The sequence below is a fragment of the Petaurus breviceps genome, unplaced genomic scaffold (genome assembly GCF_028583685.1).
Source record: "Petaurus breviceps papuanus isolate PSGF00001 unplaced genomic scaffold, PetGlider_PUasm1.0 126, whole genome shotgun sequence".
NCBI classification, from domain to species: Eukaryota; Metazoa; Chordata; class Mammalia; order Diprotodontia; family Petauridae; genus Petaurus; species Petaurus breviceps.
In genome coordinates, this window is record NW_027185655.1 from 56,242,576 (window position 1) to 56,265,364 (window position 22,789).

At 36.9% G+C, this 22,789-nt stretch overlaps 3 protein-coding genes across 3 annotated transcripts in view; 2 read left to right on the forward strand and 1 right to left on the reverse strand.

Moving 5' to 3' along the window:
• Window positions 1–1,258: 1,258 nt before the first annotated feature.
• On the forward strand, window positions 1,259–3,138 carry LOC138167594 (putative claudin-24). The gene has a single exon (XM_069096545.1). The coding sequence runs from the start codon at window positions 1,301–1,303 to the stop codon at window positions 1,946–1,948; it is 648 nt and encodes a 215-aa protein (XP_068952646.1). The 5' UTR covers window positions 1,259–1,300; the 3' UTR covers window positions 1,949–3,138.
• Window positions 3,132–4,473, forward strand: LOC138167583 (claudin-22-like). The gene has a single exon (XM_069096542.1). It carries the CDS (start codon window positions 3,761–3,763, stop codon window positions 4,421–4,423), a length of 663 nt encoding a protein of 220 aa, XP_068952643.1. The 5' UTR covers window positions 3,132–3,760; the 3' UTR covers window positions 4,424–4,473.
• A 1,105-nt stretch (window positions 4,474–5,578) lies between these two features.
• The window catches only part of WWC2 (WW and C2 domain containing 2), a 260,140-nt gene continuing 242,929 nt past the window's right edge, over window positions 5,579–22,789 (reverse strand). Inside the window, exons 22-23 of the mRNA XM_069096538.1 lie at window positions 15,214–15,341; window positions 5,579–8,511 (exon numbers count right to left, since the gene is read on the reverse strand). Coding sequence (XP_068952639.1) covers window positions 8,445–8,511; window positions 15,214–15,341 — 195 coding nt within the window. The 3' untranslated portion in view covers window positions 5,579–8,444. The remainder of the gene's footprint in view (window positions 8,512–15,213; window positions 15,342–22,789) is intronic.

Here is a 22,789-nt window from a genome sequence, read left to right on the forward strand (position 1 = left end):
ATATTTATTGGACAGTATCAATAACTGAAATTAGATGGTTGTCTTCTGTCACCAGGTCAAGGAAAATGAAGGAATCTGTGCATAAACTTCTTCAACAAAGAATCCTGTCTATGGAATTCTTTGCTTCATTAGGGCCCAGTGAGGAGTTGCCCTTAAGCAGGCTTTATCCACATGTGCAGAAGTAAATCTACCAACTCCAAGTCACAACTAGTTTGGAGATTTGGAGCATGTGGCCTTTTGGTCTGTCTGGTCCACAATGCCCTATGTGGTCAGGCTTAGGAAAGTTATGTTGCCAAGGGGTATATGACCTACATAAAAAATAACCAAATAGACACCTCGGAGAGGTCAGTCCCACTTTGGTTATTGTTTTCCGGCTAGGTTATTGTTTTCTCTTGACTCCTGAAAGATTCTACAGGCTAATTATATACAAAACAAGAGCTGATTATAGAGCAAAAAAAAAAAGAGAGAGAGAGGGAAGAAAATCAGGGTAAGATAACTACGGCCTAACCAATCTCAGGTGATTTCCTTAAGGTTGTGGAAACTGAAATTCATAGAATGCTGCTTGTTTCTTTGCTCACTCTTACCTTTAGAAATGTATCCATGCTCCTTTCTCTTTAAAACTAGCTAAGAACGTCATGAGCTCTCTTTCAGAGGAATCCATGAGGGTAATGCTGTGTAAAATGGGAACACTTTTTGGCAAATATCTACCAAGTGTCAGAGATACTCAAGATACTCCCTGGGAACAGGGAGGGAGAAGGGAGGTTATGTAGGTTGAAGAAATCAAAGAAGCATAAAGATTATAGGCAAACAGTCTACCTTTCTTTACAAGGCCTTGTTTTACATCCCTGAAATCTCAAATTTAGCTATTACAATGAAGTCCTGTTGCAGAAAGAGCTGGCTTTTTTTTATCACCACTTAAAATCTAATTAATCCATATTGAAGCACAAAGATTTCTGTTGTATTTTAGGGTGAGGGGTCATAGAGCCTCCTTTGTTCATCGTCAGACTTGTAATCATCAGGCATTGGGGATATAATTTTACCAAGCAAATTGGAAGGTAGCAGATCAAATGCTTATCAGAGAACCTAACTCACGGTTTTAACAGAGTCCTTCGTCCTTTACATGAAACCCTATATTCAGGAAGAACAAAAATGTCATTTCAGCTTATCTCAAAGGGTTAATGGCAAGAGCTTATATTTGGGGCAGCAAGAACTAAGACCATCATAGAACTATCAGCCACAAAAGATAGCAGCTCCTATAGGGGAACAACACAGATTCCTGGACATTTTGTAATTTGTGACAATGGTTTTAATCTTCAGGAGAGTAATGCAATTAGTTGGACTTTCATTATCTTTGCTGGGATGGGTTTTATCCTGTCTCACAACCTACTTGCCACAGTGGAAGATTCTTAACTTAGAGCTAAATGAAATGGAGAGCTGGACCATGGGACTTTGGCAGACTTGCGTTTTCCAAGAGGAAGTGGGGATGCAGTGTAAGGATTTTGATTCATTCTTGGCTTTGCCTACTGAGCTGAGGATCTCTAGGATTTTAATGTTTCTGTCAAATGGATCTGGAGTTCTAGGCCTGCTGACATCTGGGTTTGGTTTGGATTGCTTGAGAATTGGAGAAGGGCAAGGAGAGCTCAAGAAACGGCTGATGATCCTGGGAGGAATTCTGCTGTGGCTATCAGGAATTACAGCCCTCATCCCAGTGTCTTGGGTTGCCCACATCACAGTTCAGGAATTTTGGGATGAGACCATTCCAGATATTGTCCCCAGATGGGAGTTTGGAATAGCTCTCTTTGTTGGCTGGGTTGCTGGATTTTCTCTTCTCCTTGGAGGGTTTCTACTTAACTGTGCAGCCTTTTCAACTCAAGCTCCTTCCGGCCATTACACAGTGGCAGAAATGCAAGCTCAGTGTCCACACCTGGAAGTGGGAAACAGATCCTAAAGTGTAGAACTTTTTTGGAAAAAGGGAAGAGACGTTTTGTTTTATTGTGGAAAGGCCATGCAAAAAAACTCATTTTTATCCAAGTCAAAGGGTTCTTTGTTACTTAACAATGTCTCTGCATCCCAGATTTTCTCATTTGATAAGTTGATTTCCAAGCAACATTTCCCCCCTCCTCCCTCTTGGGAAAATGAGAGGAAATCTAATGTTTAAGGGAAAATCATTATATCTAATGAGATTTTACATAGAGGTGGGCAAATAGTTTCCTTTTGTCTGCTAATACAAATGAAGAGTATCCTGTTGGTTATGCTGTAGTCAATTCAGATTCTTAATGGCAGCAATTTTTAACTTTGAAAACTTTTTGTTGGCAGTTTGAAACTAATCAGCTTCTCTTTCCTTAGGAAATCATCCCAGATTATTAAAGTATTCTCCACTGCATAATTACGCCCAAGACTGATGCTACAGTATTATTTCCACAATCCTTACTTCAGTTTGTCGAGCAGTCCAATATTACCTGAACACTCAACAGAGGGGTTTTGTGTCCAGCAAATTACCAGGCATCAGTCCTGACTTCTCTCTCTCTCTCTCCCTGTCTGTCTTTCTCCCTCTATCTCTCTCTTTCTAAAATGAAACTGAAGACTTTTAGGGCTAGGAGTCTCTCAGTTATTATAGACATTGGTCAGGCCAATGTTCTACCCCTTCCACAAAAAAAATTTAGTGATTTAAACATAAAATTATCTTTGGGTGGTTCATTTGCTACTTGCCTCAAATAGCCACAGGGACATTTGACACTGTGATAAAGATATTAAATTTCTATCTCATAAACTCTCTTTGTTTAAAAACAGGTTCTTTACCTTTTGTCTGTTATGGTCCCTCTGGCACTCTAATGAAGCCTATGAACCCTTTCTCAGAATAATGTTTTTAAATGCATAAAATAAAACATATAGGATGATAAAGGAAACATTATAATGAACTACAATTATCAAAATTAAAAAAAAAAAACAAGCTCATGGACCTCAGGTTTAAAGGCAAAGAACCTCTGGTTTAAAGGCAAATTCTTTCCTTAAACACAAAACACTCACACGTGCAAATAAAACATTAAAAATGAATCCTTATGCACAGAGGCACAAATGTGAAAAAACCCATAGGGAGGAGAAATAGAAACAATATTTAGTTTGGTATTATATAAAATGTAATATTCAACCAATGAAGGGATTTAAGAAAGAAAATTAGACCTGATTTTAAACTCTATGGATTTTAAACACTATTAGTGAAGGGATTGATTTGTTCAAGAAATATTTCTCGTGTTTCTATTTTTAAAGGCAAATACACAAAACACTAAAACATGTTTAATGAAACATGAGATTTGGAGCAGATTAAATCTGACTGGGTGAAATTAGTAAGTAGCAGGGTGGGTCTGATAAACATTTCAAAATTTTCCCTCTTCAAATCCTTTTGATTTGCAAAAAGAAAAAAAAAAGCAAAGGCACTAAATAAAGTGACCAGGCACCCTTGTCACTTAAATTTATTTAAATAAGAAACTACTTTCTGCACAATTGAACCAATAGAAATCAACATGACCCTGGCCACACCTTGGAATGACTAGTTTGCAGCATTATTTCCCTTTCCTTTTCTAAAACCTATTCAGCATGATACCAAACAATAGTAACTGGCAAGCGTCCTTCTATATACACAAAGAAAAAAAATATTTCAGAGCTTTGCATGTGATAACACAAAGTGTCACACTTTTATTCACAGCAACAGACAGAATTTAATTTAGACAGTACCAACACTCAATGGACTCAACACTACAATATGGCTTTAGTTTTTAGAACTGTGGCACAATTAGTCGGACTTTTATCATCCTTGCTAGGATGGATTTTATCCTGTCTCACAACTTACTTGCCACAGTGGAAGAATCTTAACTTACAACTAAATGAAATGGAGAACTGGACCATGGGACTCTGGAAGACTTGTGTCATTCAAGAGGAAAGAGGGATGCAGTGTAAGGATTTCGATTCATTCTTGGCTTTGCCTGCTGAGCTGAGGATCTCCAGGATTTTAATGTTCTTATCAAATGGGTTTGGTGTTCTGGGACTGCTGACATCTGGGTTTGGTTTGGATTATTTGAGGATTGGAGGAGGGCAAAGGGAGCTCAAGAAACGGCTGATGATCCTGGGAGGAATTCTGCTGTGGCTATCAGGAATTACAGCCCTTATCCCAGTGTCTTGGGTGGCCCATATCACAGTTCAGGAATTTTGGGATCAGACCATTCCAGATATTGTTCCCAGATGGGAATTTGGAAAAGCTCTCTTTGTTGGCTGGTTTGCTGGATTTTTCCTTGTTGTTGGAGGGTCTTTATTTAATTGTGCAGCCTGTTCTACTCAAACATCTCCATCCTTCAATCATTATATGGTGGCAGAAATTCAAGATCCAAGTCAAAATCTGGAGATGAGAAATACCCCTCTGAAAATCTGAGATAAAGGGACCAGCAGTCTCTCTTAAATGAAATCTTCCCTACAAGATACTTGTTCAGCTCCGGATTGGGTACAATTATCTGCTCTATGGCCAACCACCCTTTAATTTTCTAAAATGCATTCTTCCTTTGGCCATTAGGATTTTAAACTACAATCTTCTTCTGAGACTGAAAAAAACATTTTCATCTTCCATCCTGAGACAAAAACCAACCAAGACTTAATAGTGACCATTCTCATTACATTTGATGAGTTCCTCTAAATTTTAAAATACCTTTGGTGATCGCACTGAACTGGTAAATAAAACATTATATTAGTGTTTGTCTATACTTAAGGGTGTTTGCCAAATACCCACCTGAAATGTACCTGTTAATCATTGCAGCACCTTGTGTTTTCACACGACCTGTTACAATGAAACCACAGTATAAGGACCATTGCACAAATGTTTTCTTTATATCGGTGCCAATTCTTTTTCCACATTCAAAAGCATTTTCTGTTCTTAAAAGCTTCAAGGAGAGGGGAGATGTTTGATGAATTTTTTTTTTAATCCACTAAAGGTTCAGTGCCTGTGTTTTTATGTTTACAAAAGAGCCAGTCACTTTCATCAACGCTTCCCAACATGCTGAGAACAGAGAAGGACAATGGTAGGATATGCAAGGGATTGAGGAGCTATTGAAAACTGAAGAAAAATCTGCTCGAGGTTCCATCAAGTGAAACATGTTTCACGGGTAGTTTCACTGGTCTCCACTGAAGGGTCTGTATCACAACCCACCACTCAACTATGGTGTAGCTCTCAGTGGCAAATGTGGAACAATACTGTACAGAGAATCCCAAGAACCCAGGAATGGGGCTCTTTGCCCAGGATACACCTCTATGGGCTGTGCCAGTTTGTAATTAGTTCTATTACAAAGCTCATTTTCTGAAGCCTTTTGCTGATTCCTAGAATGAAAATATGCCTCAAAATGTTGTGTTCCCTATGAGTAAATTCACATTGACCTACAAAGAACCATTCAAAAACAAACTACTAGCACTGGGAATTTTTAATAAACACATCCATATTTGCCACGTAAAGATTTCATGCAAACTCTTCTGCCTCAGTCAAAGAGGGAGAATTTATCTGCATGATCTGATTTTGGAATAAAATGCCAGGCAATGAGTATCTTTGTTAAAAAATTGTATTTTTTCCCCCAATCACAAACACATGGAAAGTGCAGAGACAAAAGTTAATCTATGTGATGTATTTGCATACTTTTACAAACAAGACAAATTAGAACAGAAAACACATTCAGAATTTAACCTGATTAAATATTTAGTTCAGTCCTGAGCATTTGATATTTAATACAATATAGATAAAGCAATAGCAAAAAAAAGACTTTTAAAATTAATTGATTTGTAGTCTACAAAATTCGGCTAAACTTTGTTCATTTGGCTAATAATAATATTGCCCTTGTACCTGTAATACTTCGATTCTGAGATGCAAAACTGTAATAACATACTGATAATTGAAACGTGAGATCTAAATATTACATTCGTTATACTCCTTCAAGAGTAAATTCTACTTTTAAATATTTGTAAGATTAAAATTCGTGTTTATCCATTTTTTGATCAATTGACTAACTTTTTTTCACTGTGAATAATTTGGGTTAGTATAAAAATAACAAAATTGTTAAAAGCTGCCCATAAATATGTATGTAACACTATGGCTGATTTTCAAAGAGAGAGAAAAGGAATATGTTAAAAACTTTTGTCTTTTATTTGTAAAATGAGTAAATTTTGAAAAATCTTTTTAAAAATCTTGATCTTGGCCATTCCTATTAAAAATTAGCCTGAGATAGTTTTTCCTCTTTGCCACTCCTCCAAATCTTTTTAAAAAAAAAATCATATGTAATTAACAGCTGATATGGGAGGATTCATAAAGCTAAAAATGATCCAATATGGTCTCTTTCATGTCAGATATTTTAAATGGCCAGAACTGAACTATATTAAACAGAACATAAATAAGACTGTAAATAAATAAATGAAGAAAATGAAATCATACAGCACAACTACACATCCTTCTAAACACATTTTACAGAATCAGACTAAGAAGTTGAAAACAGTCAACCTTCATTTAACCTCATATTAAATAAACTTTAAAACTTCTGCAGTTCACATTTGACCTTACAAAGATGAATGGTATTTATTTTTCTTGGTTTTCATATATCTTAAAAAGACAGAATTAAGTGGGCAACCTTGGAAAATCTTAGTTCACTTACTTATTCAAAGCAATCCAGTTATGTCTTTTTTAAAAAAACAACAATTTGCATCATTTTGCTTTGAATGTACTGGTACATCAACAGCTTAAAAACATGGCTAAGTGATCTTTGTGCACAAGTTATATAAGTACAGAATTTGCTGGTCTGGACTTTCAATCACACACACACACACACACACACAGACTTCTTTTCAAGATAAATTATTTGTTTGTAAGGATGCTAGTTTAGGAATAAAAGCACTGGTTCAAAACCACCCCGAATAGGAAACTTTCTTTTTCTTGAATGTGATTTTACATCCCAGATAAAACTGATTTAGATTCTTCTCATAATAAGGTTATTGAAATATTGTTTTGTCAGAAATAAGAGAGTGGATGGTAAAGAGGTTGATATTAATTTGATTTAAAATTGCATATAGTGTTTTTCTTTTGAAGCCCTGTCATTAGAGACCCTGGAATGGCTATACAAAGAGCTTGCTTCTTCTAAAAAGCATCTGTTTAGGTAAAGTTAAAGGTTCTATTGTGGTGAACACCTAACTCAATTTCCGGATACTTGTTTATCCAGACCTAGTTTGAAAACAAACAAAGAAACACAATTACTTGGGGTGAATTTCTGCCAAATTAAAAAAACAAACAAACCCTCCAGACTCCCAAACATTCCTGTCCGTGAAGCATTGATTTAATTCCCTTAAAAATAAGGATGACAGCCAGATTCTAGTAAAATCCTTGAATTCTGCATTAGTGTGTTTCTTTTGGGTCACAATTTAGATCCTGACGAGAAAGATACCCTGGTTCTCGGTTACTAGTTTTCTCTTAGATTTTAGTTGGTAATTTTTCTCTGCCTCACTAATATCAATGGCATTAGAAATGAAATCATGTCACATTTTTCCAGTAATACTATGATGCTTATGGCAAAAACACTCCTGGTGTCTGTAACAGTGATTATACCTCAAGGTGGCTATGCTGTGAACACTTGTGTAAATTCATCCTCAAGTTTTAAGAAGCAGCTGTCCACCAGGTGGTTTTATCTTCCTGAATTTTAGTTATTTGCTCTCCTCTTTCAGTATTCTCCTCCTTTCAATGAATAACTACTCACAAGATCTTTAGCGCAGCCCCAAGTACTGTACATTCACAGCGCTATATTTATTCCTGCACTCAGTACTCTAATGTTAACTGTTTTACTTAGACAAATATAAAAGGCCAAAAAAAAAAAGAGGAATTATTTAAGGAAACAAAATGTTCCAATATGTAAGTGACAGAAATTGACCCAGCACCTGTTTGGGATGGCCTTGCAGCCCTGGAAAGAAGCTTATTAGATGCATGTTTGAAATCAAACTTAAAGAGTTACACTCTTCTTGTATAAAAATATTGCATGGCACGGTTGCCATCTTCACAGTCTACTCACATGAAAACAGGGGAAGAGAGAAATCTTCTGAATACAGTATTTCTCAACAGTGCAGTTCAAAAGGGTACACACTGGGTACTTGCCTCTACTCCTTTACAAAATAAAGCCCACATGCAATGCACACCATACTGTACAACATCTGTGTACCAGAATCATTCCGTTTTGGACATTAGATTTTTTTTCTTTTCTTTTTTTTAAACATACAATTAAATTCACGATATTTTACAAATAAACATGTCTATAGTCTGATGCAAAATAAAAGATCTGAAGGAACTGGTTACCAAAAAAAAAAAAACAACAAAGAAAAAAGTTCACCCATTTCACCTGCCTCTGAGTGAGCAGGTGGGAGAATGATTCAAAATATGTAATTTACACATCATCGGCTGGCAAGGGTGGGATGCTAATCTTTGCTCTGGTAAAATAGGCGATCTTCTCCCTGGAATCAAGAGTGAAGAATAAACACACTTAAATGCCATGTGTTTAATATCTAGAACAAGAGTACTATTGTTTTATTACAAAGCTCAGATCTTTGTTCTCTTCCACGTACAACTCCCTTTAAAGTTCATTGGATTTGCTTTGTTAGTTTTCTTTGGTGTTGTTTTTAAGAACGTGTATGGAGATGAACAATGATGGATCGTGTTAAATATCTTGAGACCAAACTCCGTATTCCCCCTCTTAGAATTAACTTTGTTTGCTTTTCATTTACTTCTAAGAAATTTCTAGAATGTCAGCAAACTCTTGTAATGTTTCAGAAGATGCAGGGTTACGGTTTAATACTTTAAGGATCTGAGATGTTACTGGTGGAAGTATTCCTACTATACCAGGGATTCTTAACCTACAGTCCAAGAATTTGTTTTTTAATACGTGGATAACTGTATTTCAGTACAATTGGTTCCTTCTGTTGTTTTGTATGTTTGTATTTTATGCATTTAAAAGTATTATTCTGAGAAGGGGCCCTGGGCATCACCAGACTGCCAATGGGATCTACAACACACAGAAGGTTAAGGACCACCAATAAGGATTAGTCTATAAAAGTTAAAAGAAATGGATCCTCTCCAGTAGCCAACTTTCTGGTAATAATAAGCCTTTGTGTACTTAGCTAAGCTGGTCCTCAGGCAAGAAACGCACACACTGTCTCTGTCAATAAATAAGTCTTTCTAGCTCAAAAGAACTTTCCAGAACTTTTGTTGTGGTAGCAGAGCTTCTTAAAAGTCAAGATCACCTCTACATAAGGATTAGGGATTGGTGTATGAATTCAGAAGAGGGTACACTCAAAAAGGGAAAAAATAGCATACTACAGTTTCTCAATGGCATGTCATAAGGGCAATCAGGATAAAGATACTTCCTTAAGACCAATGCCATGCTGCCATAAGGACCATTTGATGAGAGATGACATAGCCCATTATTATGAAGATAAGATAACTTAAGATAACTATTTTGACTTAAAGACAAAAATTGTCCTGTGTACTAAAGCATGTGTTGGTTATTAACAAACTTGATCAGGAAAGGGTAAGGAAGAAAGAAGCAAGGTAGATTTCTGAGGTCAAAAGTGCCAAACAAGAGAAAATAAGAAATTAGGATTTTCATCAAGGAAAAGGCACAGTATCCCATTTTCTATGAAATTTCCACAACATAAGAGCATCAAAACAAACACTTGAGCTTCTCTTGCAGATGAAGGTTTCTGAGTTGGGACGGAACTGAAGAGGGTGATAGAAGAAATGAAAGGCAACATGGAACAGAGGGGACAGTGCTTAGCTCAGAATGGGAAGAAACCTGGGTGAGCATGAGAGTTTGGATGTTCTTCCTGTTGACACCTTAGGTAAGTCAACTGACTTCTCTAAACTTGTTTTCTCATTGGTAAAATGGGGTTACCTGCAACTAACTACATCACAGAATTGTTGTGATAAAAGTGTTATATACTCAAAGTGCTTTATAAATCTGAGTTATCACATTATTAGTAGTAATAATCATATAGTTACATATTATTAGTACTACTGTTATTATTAATAATAATGTGATTTTCATCTTTATTTCAATAGGAGTTCAGATAGAAATGTCCTAGGAGAAGTCGTCATCCTGATGTTATTCTTTTATATTTAACACTCTGCACACTACTGTACATGTTGATAAAATAGTGACTTCTTATATCTATCTAAGAAACATTAGGATGTGAGTAAGCTCATCTAAGGTAGACTCAATCGACATGTCTTTAGGACAACTCCAGTAGCAGACAGGATGAGAAGGATGATATATACATTACTCTTCCTGTTCCCAAATAATTTTGATTTCTTCTACTAGGCTAGGTGATACAGTAGATAGAATACTGGACCTGGAGTCAGGAAGATCTGAGTTCAAATGTGACCTCAGATATTTACTAGCCCTGTGACTCTGGGTAAGTCACTTAACGTCTCTTTGCCGTAATTTCTTCCACTGTAAAATGAAGTTTAGTAATAGCACCTACCTCCCAAAGTTGTGAATAGAAAATGAGATTGTAAAGGGCTTCGCACCTGGCACACAGTAGGTGCCAAATAAATGCTTACTGACACGGTCACTATATTTTGAAACCTTTTTTGATTATATGAATCTTTGAATGTTTACAGATCAGTATTATATCAGTGTGATTGTGGGCAAAAGTCCTGAGTATAAAGGTCCCCATCCAGTGCAGTTTATTTGCTGAATCCTCAAGGACCTTTCAAGATTCATATTTGTAGGAGGCATTTGCTCCATTTGTGAAAGCAAGCAAGTTTCTGATATGTGTGTGTCTCTATATACATATACATAGACAGACAGATAGAGAAATCGATATTTCTAGTCATCAGGTCATGTGAGATAGGATATTTAGTAGGTGTAAATTTTTACAGTCTGCAGCAATGTGTTGCATAGTTTCTACTGTTTTCTTGTATACTCTACAATAATTATCAAGTTTAGGCCCCTTAAAGTTAATGTCTAATTTCTGGTATGGATGACCCTAGTCCTGAATTACCCAAGCCTTGCTATTTCTATAAACAAATTTGCATGATTTAGCCATTCCTTTGATATTTTCTCATAAGCATAACATTGGATGAGTTCATGGGGATGTGGCCCAAGAAAGGCCTTTTGATTCTACCCTCAGATCTCAGCCATTTTATGGGCTCCATCCAGAAGCAAACCATGTTCAGTTGCATTCGACAAACCCAATGACATGTACCTAAATGTTAGCGTCTTTGCTACTTCTTAGTAAAGTCATGTCTGCTTGATTCAAAAGTATTTCTACAAGTTTTTAACCTGTTTACCATGCTCTCTGAGAACAACTGTCAACAATTCTTCCTTCTGGTGAAGAAGTATTAATCTTTCCATAGCTGCCTTAGGGAGAGAAGCTCTGTGTTGCATTAATATTGTAAATGTTTTTGTTAGATTGCTTTACAAATTGGTTATGGTTAAGTATGATATAATATATATTAAGTATGATATAATATATACTTCAAAAAGCATATACTAAGAATGATGTTGCATAGACATGAATTTTTTTGCATGTTATTCTCAATTTTAGTATGCCAGGAAATCTCTTGACATACACAGCTATAGCTTTCTCCTTGACAGCTTCATGTTTAATGCAGCTTATCTGGAGGCACTAAAGGTATTTATGGGGTGACCTTTGTTTACTGGTTCAGTTTGCCCTTTGGATTCAAATTGGAAGCCCTTGTCTTTCCTTGGAATATATTGGGAATGTTATACTTATTAGGTCCACAAGATATTCTGGTATCTTTGGATATCATCCATGAGAAGCTATTCCAAATGTTTTTCACTGTAGTCAATATAATTTGATTTCGTTCTTGTGCACCAAGTGACTAAAAAGATGTTTTGGTATGGCTCCCTGTTTGACATGGAAGCCATAATTCATTCTATTTATGAGATACAGTGATGGTTTTAAAGCTGGGGAGAATCTGATAGAGTTTAAATCATCTCCCTGAAAGATGCCATACTGTTCTTGATGCCCCTTGTGCTTTCAACAGAGGGCTATTTTCTATGCAGATATCAAATACTCAAGCATTCTCATTCTATTGGGATTTACTTTATATTTTTACAGTATATGAATAAGCCATGAGTGGAGAACTGAGTCAAGCGTCTTGAAGTAATCAATAAACTGGAGAAATATTATAGCACTTTTGAGAGGCTTGTTCAATTATTACTGAATTGACTTCCTCAATTCTGTAACTTGACACCATTTTTGTTCTCCATCCAATATATCATTTATTAGAAGTGCTTATACATAAAGGTTGTTTCAGAATTTTTAGGACACTTTTAAGCTATTAAAGCAAAGATAGCTTAAAACTGTACTAAAACTTTTGGGACACATGTATAAGTGAGAAAAGCTGTGGACGCTTTGTATAAGGTACATATATGTGATAATTAGCCTATTTGGAAGGGTTACTGTTCTTTTGTGAAGGTAAGGTGAGATCAGGTTTGTGTCTGAGAGCACAGGTACGTGTTGCTATGCCTTGCTAATAAATTTAAACTGGTCTTCCTCAATCCAAATCCAGTGTTCTATCCCCTGTCTCTTGAGATACTCTCTTTCCTGCAATATTCTTTTCTTCTTAGGTTTTCATGACCTGCTTGTCTGCTGGTTCTACTCTCACCTTTCTAACCACTCCTTCTCAGTCTACTCTGCTGGATCTTCATCCAGGTCGTGCCCACAGATTCTGAGTGGCCCCCAAGGCTCTGTCCTGACCTCCCAATCTCATCAATTCCCATGGATGATGTCTATGCTGATGATCTATTTTGTACAACTCAAACTTCTCTCGATCCCCAGTTCTGCATTCTCAGTTGCCTACTGGACATCTTGAATTACATGTCCTCTAGGCATTTTAAACTTAACATAATCAAAAGTAAACTTATTATCTATCCCCCCCTAAATCTACCTCTCTTGTGAATTCTTTTTTGGAGGCAATCAGGTTAAGTGACTTGCCTAGGGTCACACATCTAGTAAGTGTTTCAGGCCAGATTTGAACTCGAGGGCCAGTGGTGCTTCTACCTATCCCTGAATTTTCTGATTACTATCAAGGGCACCATCATCTTTCCCATCATCTAGGTTCACAACCTAAGGGCCATCTTTGACAGCTCTCATGACCCATATCCAATCAGTTGCAAATCTTGTATAGGTAGAACTTTTGCAACATCTCTCAGATATATGCCTCTGATGACCCAGGCCTTCATCATCTAATACCTGGACCACTGTAATAAGCCTTCTGGTTAGTCTTTCTGCCTCTTCTCTCCCCACTTCAGTCTTTCTTCCACTTGGCTGTCCAAGTGACCTTCCTAAAGTGTAAGTCTGACGATGTCACCCCTTCTACTCAATAAACTACAACAGCCACTTATAACCTCCAAGATGAAATAGAATCTTCTCTATTTGGTGTTCAAAGTACTTCATATCTCAAGAACCTCCACGTACTCTATGATCCAATGACACTGGCTTCTTTGCCATTTCTCACACTTAATAATCCATTGCCTGATTCTGGGCATTTCCACAGGTTGTCCCTCATGCCTGAAATTATCTTCTTTGGCTTCCTTTAAGTCCCAGCTTAAAATCTTATCTTCCACAGGAAGCCTTTACTGGCCTTTCTTTTTTCTTTTTCTTTTTGGAGGGAGGAAGGTAGGGCAATGGGATTAAGTGACTTGACCAAGGTCACATGGCTAGTTTTTGTGTTAAGTGAGGCTGGATTTGAACTCAGGTCCTCCTGACTCCAGGGCTGGTGCTCTATTCACTGTACCACCTAACTGCCCCATTTCCTAGCCTTTATTAATGCTAGAATATAGTTTTTATTTAGTTCCCCCCATTGTCATCATGAGTTCCTTGAGAAGGGACTTTTTTTTTGCCTTTTTTGGTATCTTCAGAACTTAGCCTGGTACATAGTAGTCACTTTAAATGTCAGTTGACTTAAACGCTCCACCTACCTGCTTGACTTTTGCTTTCAATTAACAATTAAGGGAATCCAGATGTTTTAATAATCTTGTTTTATTCTTTCCTGCATGTTTCTTTTTTTTTAAATTGCCTTTAATTGAATAATGGGGTATTAACATTTTCAACTGTGCATTTCAAACTAGATACTGTTCTAATCTCCTGTTAGCTTTCTGCAGGTCCTCAGCTGCTCTCAGTTTCTGTGTTGTGGTGGTATTTAATGCCTTTTCTTAGAAGTATTCTTCACAGTTCCACCATTCCTCCTATGGTCCATTCCATGGCAAAAACCACTGAATACAATATTGTGTTCAGGTCTTGAAATGTTCATAGTTTCTATCAAGCACTCCAGTATCTTTGCCAAGAAAACTCTAAATGGGGTCACAAAGAGTCAGACACAACTGAAAATGACTCAACAGCAACAAAATCAAATATTGTGGGATGATGTGCTGGTTCATGATGGTTATAGCAATTATGTAACAATAATGATTATTATTATGGGAGATAGCTTATAAATAATACTGAGACTTAAAAGGGTGGTATAAGTGAAAAAATGTTTTTAAGATTAATTGATAGACAGAAGTTATCAAGTGTTCCTTTCCCTCTTACTTAAATTATTAGTGCAAAGAAAAAGAAAGCATGTGAGGTGTCGGCCTAGATTACAGCAGACCCTGGGAATATTTGGGAGATTTGGGGATTATGTCTGCAATACCTGGGCCTTTTGTTCTTCTAGACAGGATAAACGCTTACCAACTACAAAAGAGATGACACCACTGGAAGCATGGCTTTGTCTTCATCTAAGAAGCCCCTTCTCTCCCTTTACCATAAAAGAAAGAATTTCTGTACTTTCTGATACCTAGAGTCAAGATTTCTTAATGAGATGCCACCATTGTAATGAGACTTAGACACACAGATTTCAGGAATAAACAACATTTTAGCAGAACCATGACAATTATTGCTGTGTGTGTGTGTGTGTGTTCTGCCCCCCCCCCCCCCGCCCCTTTGGTTATTTGCATTTTCCAAAGTGACATATTTTAATCAAGGGCCAGGAGAGAGTTTAGGTGCTAACACTAAACATCATAAATGACACTGACCTAAGGTAGATTTCTAGAAAACTCAGTCTATAAGTTGTGTGGAGTTAAGTACTGAAAAAAATAGGGTGAGAACAACCAATAAGGCAGGGCAGAAGATCCAAGTAGGTGCTACCTGAATGACTGCACCTGGAGGGGCACTTTCTGGCTCTGCTCCCGAAGCCGACACACGTCCTTGGAGACTTTCCTCATCAGCTTCTCAGCATTCAAATCTTGCTTCTGTGCTTCCTTGGATTGTTCAGCCTGGGCAAAGGAGGAAAAAAAATATCCAGCAATGGGCAATTCCCAGGATGCAAAAGGTTAGGAACTCAGGTCAGGAGAGCAAGTAGATTATTGATCCTCTTCCCCTTCCCCACCCCTCAAACTCTAAGAGATTCATGAGCAGAACTGACATGTGGAAGTCACACACTACAGTTGGACACATCAGGCCCACTGAAATTTCAGCATTTTTAAATCTAGGAGAATGTGACCACAATACATTCAAAGGAAGACAAACATATATCCTTACCACCATTAGCAAATGTAAATCTAGACTTGTGCATGCATCTGATATGTAGAGATATTCCCATGTACACGTGTAAATCTAACATCAGTAAAGAACACACAGTAAATGAGTAATGAATAATTATGAATAATCTTCTGTTTTACTCAATTCCTCAAGCTAAAAGTTACTTTAAGCAACCCGTAAGCTTTCCTTACAGGATGTAACCCAAGCAAAGTGTAGACTGAAGACTCCTTGATATGAAATGAAAGATATGTGAAATTCAAACCTACTTGTGAAATCCAAACAAGGGCTGTTTTCTTTTTTAAAATTAGTAACCATTATTTGCTTGTAATCAAGGTGCTGTCAGTTACTCAAACAAACTAGCTTATATCAAGAATGAAGAGAAGCTAATTCCTGAATAGACTACTAGTTAATATTTCCTTTAGTATCTGTAGATTACATTACTAATGCTGTGGGCTGAAAAGATCCACTCACCAATCAATAGTTCTTTATGATGCCCTGACTCTCACCTCCACACGTACTGACCCCATAATAGGCACTTATCCTCTCTGCTTGCACCCAGTTGTATATGACTCATTTATTTAGATCATTTAAGCCAATGAAACAGTAACTCTTTGCCCTGTAGCCAATATGCCCTAACCTCCTATGGGGAGACTTCCATGCCTATTGCCCCTATAATAGGCACTTGCCCTCTCTGCTTGTACCCAATTATAAATGACTCATTTATTTAGATCATTTTAGCCAATGAAACAGGCATTCTTTGTTGCCCTATGGCCAATATGTCCTAACCTCCAACGGGGACAGAACAACAACCTGTTTATATCTGTATGGTCATTCAAGGGCTTCATGTAGGTTTTCTCATTTGTTATCTCTGTTGTAGCTGCTGCCCCTTCCCATAGGGCCTAATGTTTACCCATCATTCTTCCAACTTGAAATGAGAGATCCAAAACTCAAAAACACATTTCATTTTTACTGCAAGGTCTCCTGAATGTGGTTAAGAAGTAGCTGTGCCAATGGTATGTTACTGAAAGATGGTGGGGTTTGTTTGTGTTTTTTTTTTTTTGGAGGACAATTGGTGTTAAGTGACTTGCCCAAGGTCACATGACTAGTTTTTGTGTTAAGTGTCTGAGGTCAAATTTGAACTCAGGTCCTCCTGACTCCAGGTCCAGCGGTCTGTTCACTGCACCACCTACCTGCCCGAGTTGGGTTTTTTCTTACATCTTTAATCTTCTCTCAGCTACTAAAGACTTCTCCTCCAAGGCAATATTTCATCTCATCTGGATATATTTTGAAGGTACCTGTTTATTTACATGTTATCTTTCCCTATTAGAATGTAAGCTTCTTGGGAAGGCTAGGTGGTGCAGTGAATAGAGCACCAGCTCTGGAGTCAGGAGGACCTGAATTAAAATCCAGCCTCAGACACTTAACACTTAGTAGCCATGTGACCTTGGGCAAATCACTTAACCCCAAATTGCCCTGCCTTTCCTCCTCCAAAAAGAAAAAAAAAAGAATGTAAGCTTCTTGAGGGCAGGGGTTCTTTTTGTCTTTCTTTGTGTCTCTAGGACTTGACTTGGTGCTAGGTACACAGTAAGTGCATAATAAATGCTTGCTGACTGATTCTAGATGTTTGGACAGCAAGAATGGATAGTTTAGGAGTTCTTACATTTGCTAGTTAAGTGACCACAGGGTAATCTCACTAAGCATCAGTTTCCTCAACTTTAAAAATGTAAGTAATACATTACCTATCTTATGGAGTTGTCAGTAAAATACTGTGTAAACCATAGAGCATAGTTATCAATGAGAATTATTAGGTCATATTAAAGAATGCTTAGAGTTCTGGAGCAGGATAAAGATTTAAAATATACTTGATGCTCTTAAGCCCTAAGAAGTTAACATTTGTGTTAAGCACTGTAATGATATGAAAAAAAATTAATCTGAATATTCCTCAATTTAAAAACAATAAAAATAAAATATGAAATTTTTAATAATTAAATTTATATTAAATTACAACATACATTAAATGTGTAATTTATAAATATTGTATTTTATAAAATTCATGTCAAATATTGCCTATAACAACCTCAATTTTAGGTCAAATCTGTAATATAGTAAGATATAGTTTAATTCAACTGAATTCCGCACTTTTGAAAGAATTATTTTTATTGATGCTTTTTACTGTAATCATTTATTTTATGTAAATTCATCTTCCTTCCTACTCAGGTTTCCCTTGTAACAAAGATTCACCTTTTTAAAAAAATAACAAAATCAAACAAAATCTTGACTGTATAAGAAATACTTCCCCACCTTTGCAAAGAAGTGCAAAAAGGTATTAAATTATTCAGTGAAATGAATATACCTGTTTTGTACAATTTCATTGAAGGAAAAAAGAAAGAGCTGGCCCAAGACTTGAACATAGAGAACACATTTAGATTTTTAAAAATACATCTGGTTAATGAGGCAAGGATAATGTAAAAGGCTGAAAATGTGTGAAATGGTGGTGTAAGAATTATGTCAAGAATAACAGAGTTGGCATCAAAGATATCCAGACAACTCATAGAAATTTAGAAAACCAAAGTCGATTTCCAGTAAATACTCAAAGCATATGAGCATGTGGGGTGCTACAAGTTGAAACCTCAGGTAGTTTAATTGAGTTGTTCAGTCATTTAGTCATGTCTATCTCTTCATGCCCTATGGACCACACTGTCCATGGCCTAGCACTCAATTAAACTAATTCTGAGAAGCGGCTACGTGGCACAGTGGATAGAACACCAGTTGTAGAGTCAAGAAGACCCAAGTTCAAATCTGGAATCAGACACTTACTAGCTATGTGATCCTGGGTAAGTCACTTAACCCTATTTGCCTCAGTTTCCTTATCTGTAAAATGAACCAGAGAAGGAAATGGAACCAGAGAAGGAAATGGTGAATCACTCCAGTATCTTTGCCAAGAAAATCCCAAACGGGGTCACAGAGAGTTGGACATGACTGAAAAAACACAACGACAAAAGCATATAGTTCTCAAGAGACTTGTAAACTATTACCAATAATATGAAAGAATTCTCCAGATCACAAATGATAAATGTAAAGCAAAACAATTCTGAGTTTTTACCTCACATCTAGCAAAGTGACAAAGCTGACAAAAGAAGGAAATAGTCAGTGTTGAGGAGGATGCCAAAGTACAGGCATAAATACCCATCCATTGTTGGTGGCACTGCGAACTGGCACAACCATTCTGAAAAGTAATTTGGATTTAATTAAAATGGCTAAAATGTTCATACACTTTGACCCAGAGATTCCACTGCTAGATATATACACCAAGGAGGTCACTGATAAAAAGAAAGGCTCCATATACAAAAAATGTTTTAAAAAGCCTTTTTTTTTTTTTGTTAAAAAAGGACTGGAAACAAATAGGTGCTTATTGACTGGAGAATAGCTAAACTGCAGTACACAAATATAATGGAATTTTGTTGTCCTGGAGGAAATGATGAATATAGAGATATATGGAAATATACAGACTCGTGCAAAGTGAAGTAAGAAAAACCAAGAAAATCCAGTATGTCTATTACAATGTACACAGAAAGAACAATAACCATCACAAAGCAATCTAGCAGTTATCTAGACCCTAGGAAGGATGGTCGCAGGTTTGAAACATGTAGCTCTCCACACTAAGTGTAGCCCAAACCAGATTCTTATCTGATTTTGACATGCTGATGTATTAATTTAAAAAAATAAGAAAACAAATATATAAATGTGACTTTAAAAATTAACTAATTAATTTTTAGTTTTTGATAATCATTTTTATATGATTTTGAATTTTAATTTTCCTTTTTCCTCCTCCCCAAGATGGTAGGCAATATGACATAGGTCATACATGTATAATTATACATATTTCCACATTAGTCGTGTTGTAAAAGAACAATCAGAACAAAAGGAAAAAATCCACAAGAAAGAAAAAAAACAAACAAAAAGAGAGAAAAAATAGTATGCTTTGATCTGTATTCAGACTCCATAGCATTTTCTATCATGAGCCTTTTGGAGCTGTCTTAGAACCTTGCATTGCTGAGAAGAGCCAAGTCTATTAAAACTGATCATCCCACAATGTTGCTGTTACGATGTTACAATGTTCTCCTGGTTCTGCTCACTTCAGTTAGCATCAGTTCATAAACATCAGTGGTTCTCTTAGTCAAGATATGGCCTGCAGAAATCTTTATGTATGCTTTACTGGCCCCCATTTCTATTTGAGTTTGACATATTTGGTCTAGGAGACAACCAGTTTAAGGAACAACATAAAATTATTCATGCTATTCAATTATCAAAAATTGCAATCTAGCCATCATCAGTTGGACAGAAACTTTGGGCAGCTTTTTGAGAAGAAGTGAGAATTTTGTACTCCTTTGGTCCCTAGAATAATATACAGGTCTATCTATATATTAATCTCATAAACCTGATCTCATCATCACTGTAATCATTAATTAGCACAGAAAAGAGGTACATGCTCATGGAAGGCTTATACAGATCCTAAATTCTTAGTGTACACAACCATTTTTCTAAGAATTGTTCATATATTACCCTTAGTAAACCAGTGATTCTTAAAACCTGGTTTTGAAATCTTGAGTTAATTTTTAATTAACAATAATTTTAAAATTATTAATTTTATAAACATGTCACTTTTACTAGAGAAGGAACATCACGAAATAACTTATTTAACGTCTACTTGAACTGATGGGAAGCAGAGGTACAGATTTTTCAAGTATAAAGCATTCTACCTGAGGAAGATGATGATAAAAGCTAGCATAAGTGCTTTAAGATTTACAAACACTTAAAAATTTCTGATTTTATCACCACAACAACCCTTGGGGAATAGTGTTCCCATTTTACAGATGAGGAAGCTAAGATAGACAAAGGTTAAGTGACTTGTGCAGGATCACACAGTTGGTGTGACCAAATTTGAACGCAGGTCTTCCTGTCTTCAGGTTCAATACTCTTTTTATTGCACCATCGAGTTGCTTCTAGTGAAACTCTATTAAGAGAGGAATGCTTCTCTTCCTCTTTGGATATATCCAAGAATTCTATTAAAGTGGTAATTATATCTAACAGACATACTATTATTACACTATATAACTTATTCGATTGATAATATATTTGAAAGTCATCATACTAAATTAGCTTAGACAAAAACAAATCAGAAAAGAAGGGATCTATAACACTGGATACAGCTAGATAAGATCAGACTAATTTTCCCAGAAGAAATTATTTTTATCAGCAAGGTGTTTTGAGCTCACAAAATCCCCACTCCCAATCTTTTATTTGTTAAACTCCATCTGAAAGGAATTTTGGTTTACACCCCTCTGTTTGAAACAGCTCTCAGCCTAGCTCCTCAAATAGAAAGCCTGGTGGTTGATATTAATAATTTCAACTTTAAACATTTTTTGTGCTTACTAGAAAATTACGTTCAAACTTGGTTTCATTTGTTCAAAACAGAATCCTTCTTCTGATGAATGAATCTATCCTAATAAACTCTCGCTACTACTATCACAAGCAGCTCACCCGTCTTTGCTCCTTTAAAGCTGTGTTATACAACCCATTAGTTGTAGACAGCAGGGGCAGAAGGCAGAGGATTTGGGTCAGAAGCTGCTGCATGGCTGCTGCGGCTCTCTGCTCACTGACTGCTCCTATGCATCTACTCACGGCTCTTATGGGATCTGGGTGCTGAGGGATCTGTGTTACAGGGTTACCAAACAGTGGCAGAATCAAGAGAGGCTTGTGAGGAGTTATAGGTGAGGAAGACTTGTACAACTCATCCCTAGCAGAGATTGTAGTTTGGCAGCATTTCAACAAGAGTTATCCAATCCCTAACTAAAGGAAGTTCATGATTGTTTTGTTGTTACCCTTCCTTCCCCAAAAGGACTAAAGAGAACAGGAGGGTGATGTCTGGACTAGAAAGTGAGCTGGATTTGCAAGAGGCAAGTAATCAGCCTCAGATATTTAACAAAGAAGGGGAAAACAGCAAACAAAGCCTAGGGAAATGAATAAGCAAAGGCAAACTCGTGATCCCTAGGGTAGGAGGGGAACCTGAGTTAACATGAAGGTGATGATTTAAAATATAACTGGGAAATATTTAAAATAAAGATATAACAAAACATAGATAATCAATCACATTTTAAAACTAAGTCAAACTATGGCCCACAGGGACCTTTGTGTATGGATTAATGGCTCCTGTTTCTATCTGAGTTTGACACCCATGAGTTAAGACAATCCCAGGATAAAACTCCAGAAAAGAATAATTCTGTATTAACTAACAAGCTGAGTCTCAGGAAAAACAGAAAGAAAGTGAACATTAGGGAAGGAACTTCTAACTACTGAGGGCCCATGGGATCAGGTTACCTTCCAAACCCTCAGGAATGGAGACTGGCAGGGAACCAGCAAAGGGCACGGGCTGACTGCATGTTGGCACGTAGAGAAGTTGTGGGATGCAGTGGAAAGAACTCATTTGCCACCAACTGCTTGGCTTGGTTCTCACTCCAGCAGCAGCATCATGTAACACCCCCCCCCCCCCAGCTTTGGTTCATCACCAGGAAACTCATCAACACAGAGATTACTTCAGCTTTGGTCCCCATGCCTCATCAGTACCCTCAGTAGCTTCTGTCCCTCTGATTAGAAAAGGCTGGAGGGCAGAGCAAAAGATCTTTTCCCAGAGCTTTCCCTTATAGAGGGCTCAAAATCTCAGACATCTATTTACCACCAGCTACTCTTCTTAGATAACTCCAACATCATGTCCCCAGCTGGGTATTATACTACACCCTTACTCCCTTCAGTTTCCTTTTGTGTACAGTCTTCCCCAATCAGAATGTAAGCTCCTTGAGGGCAGGGACTATCTTTCTTTTTTCTTACGTGTCCCCAGTGTTTAGCACAGTGCCTAGCAAATAGTAGGTGCTTAATAAATGTTTATTGTACCTATTTTCAGTCAGAAACTTTTGATTTAATTTGGATTTTAATCCTGACTTTGGCCACTTACTTATGGGACCTTTTGTAGATCTACCTAACATCACTGGATTTCAGTTTCTTCATCTCTAAAAGGAAAGGGCTAGACTAAAAGATGACTTTTTGCTCTAAGTCTATGAATGGACTGAAAGTAACTATAATGCCTATTAAAAAAACTGAGATAAGAGGTGAAATGAGAATTCTTTAT

What these genes read in the sequence shown, in the direction of transcription:
- LOC138167594 (XM_069096545.1), top strand. Translation starts at nt 1,301, where the DNA reads ATGGTTTTAATCTTCAGGAGAGTAATGCAATTAGTTGGACTTTCATTA.
- LOC138167583 (XM_069096542.1), top strand. Translation starts at nt 3,761, where the DNA reads ATGGCTTTAGTTTTTAGAACTGTGGCACAATTAGTCGGACTTTTATCA.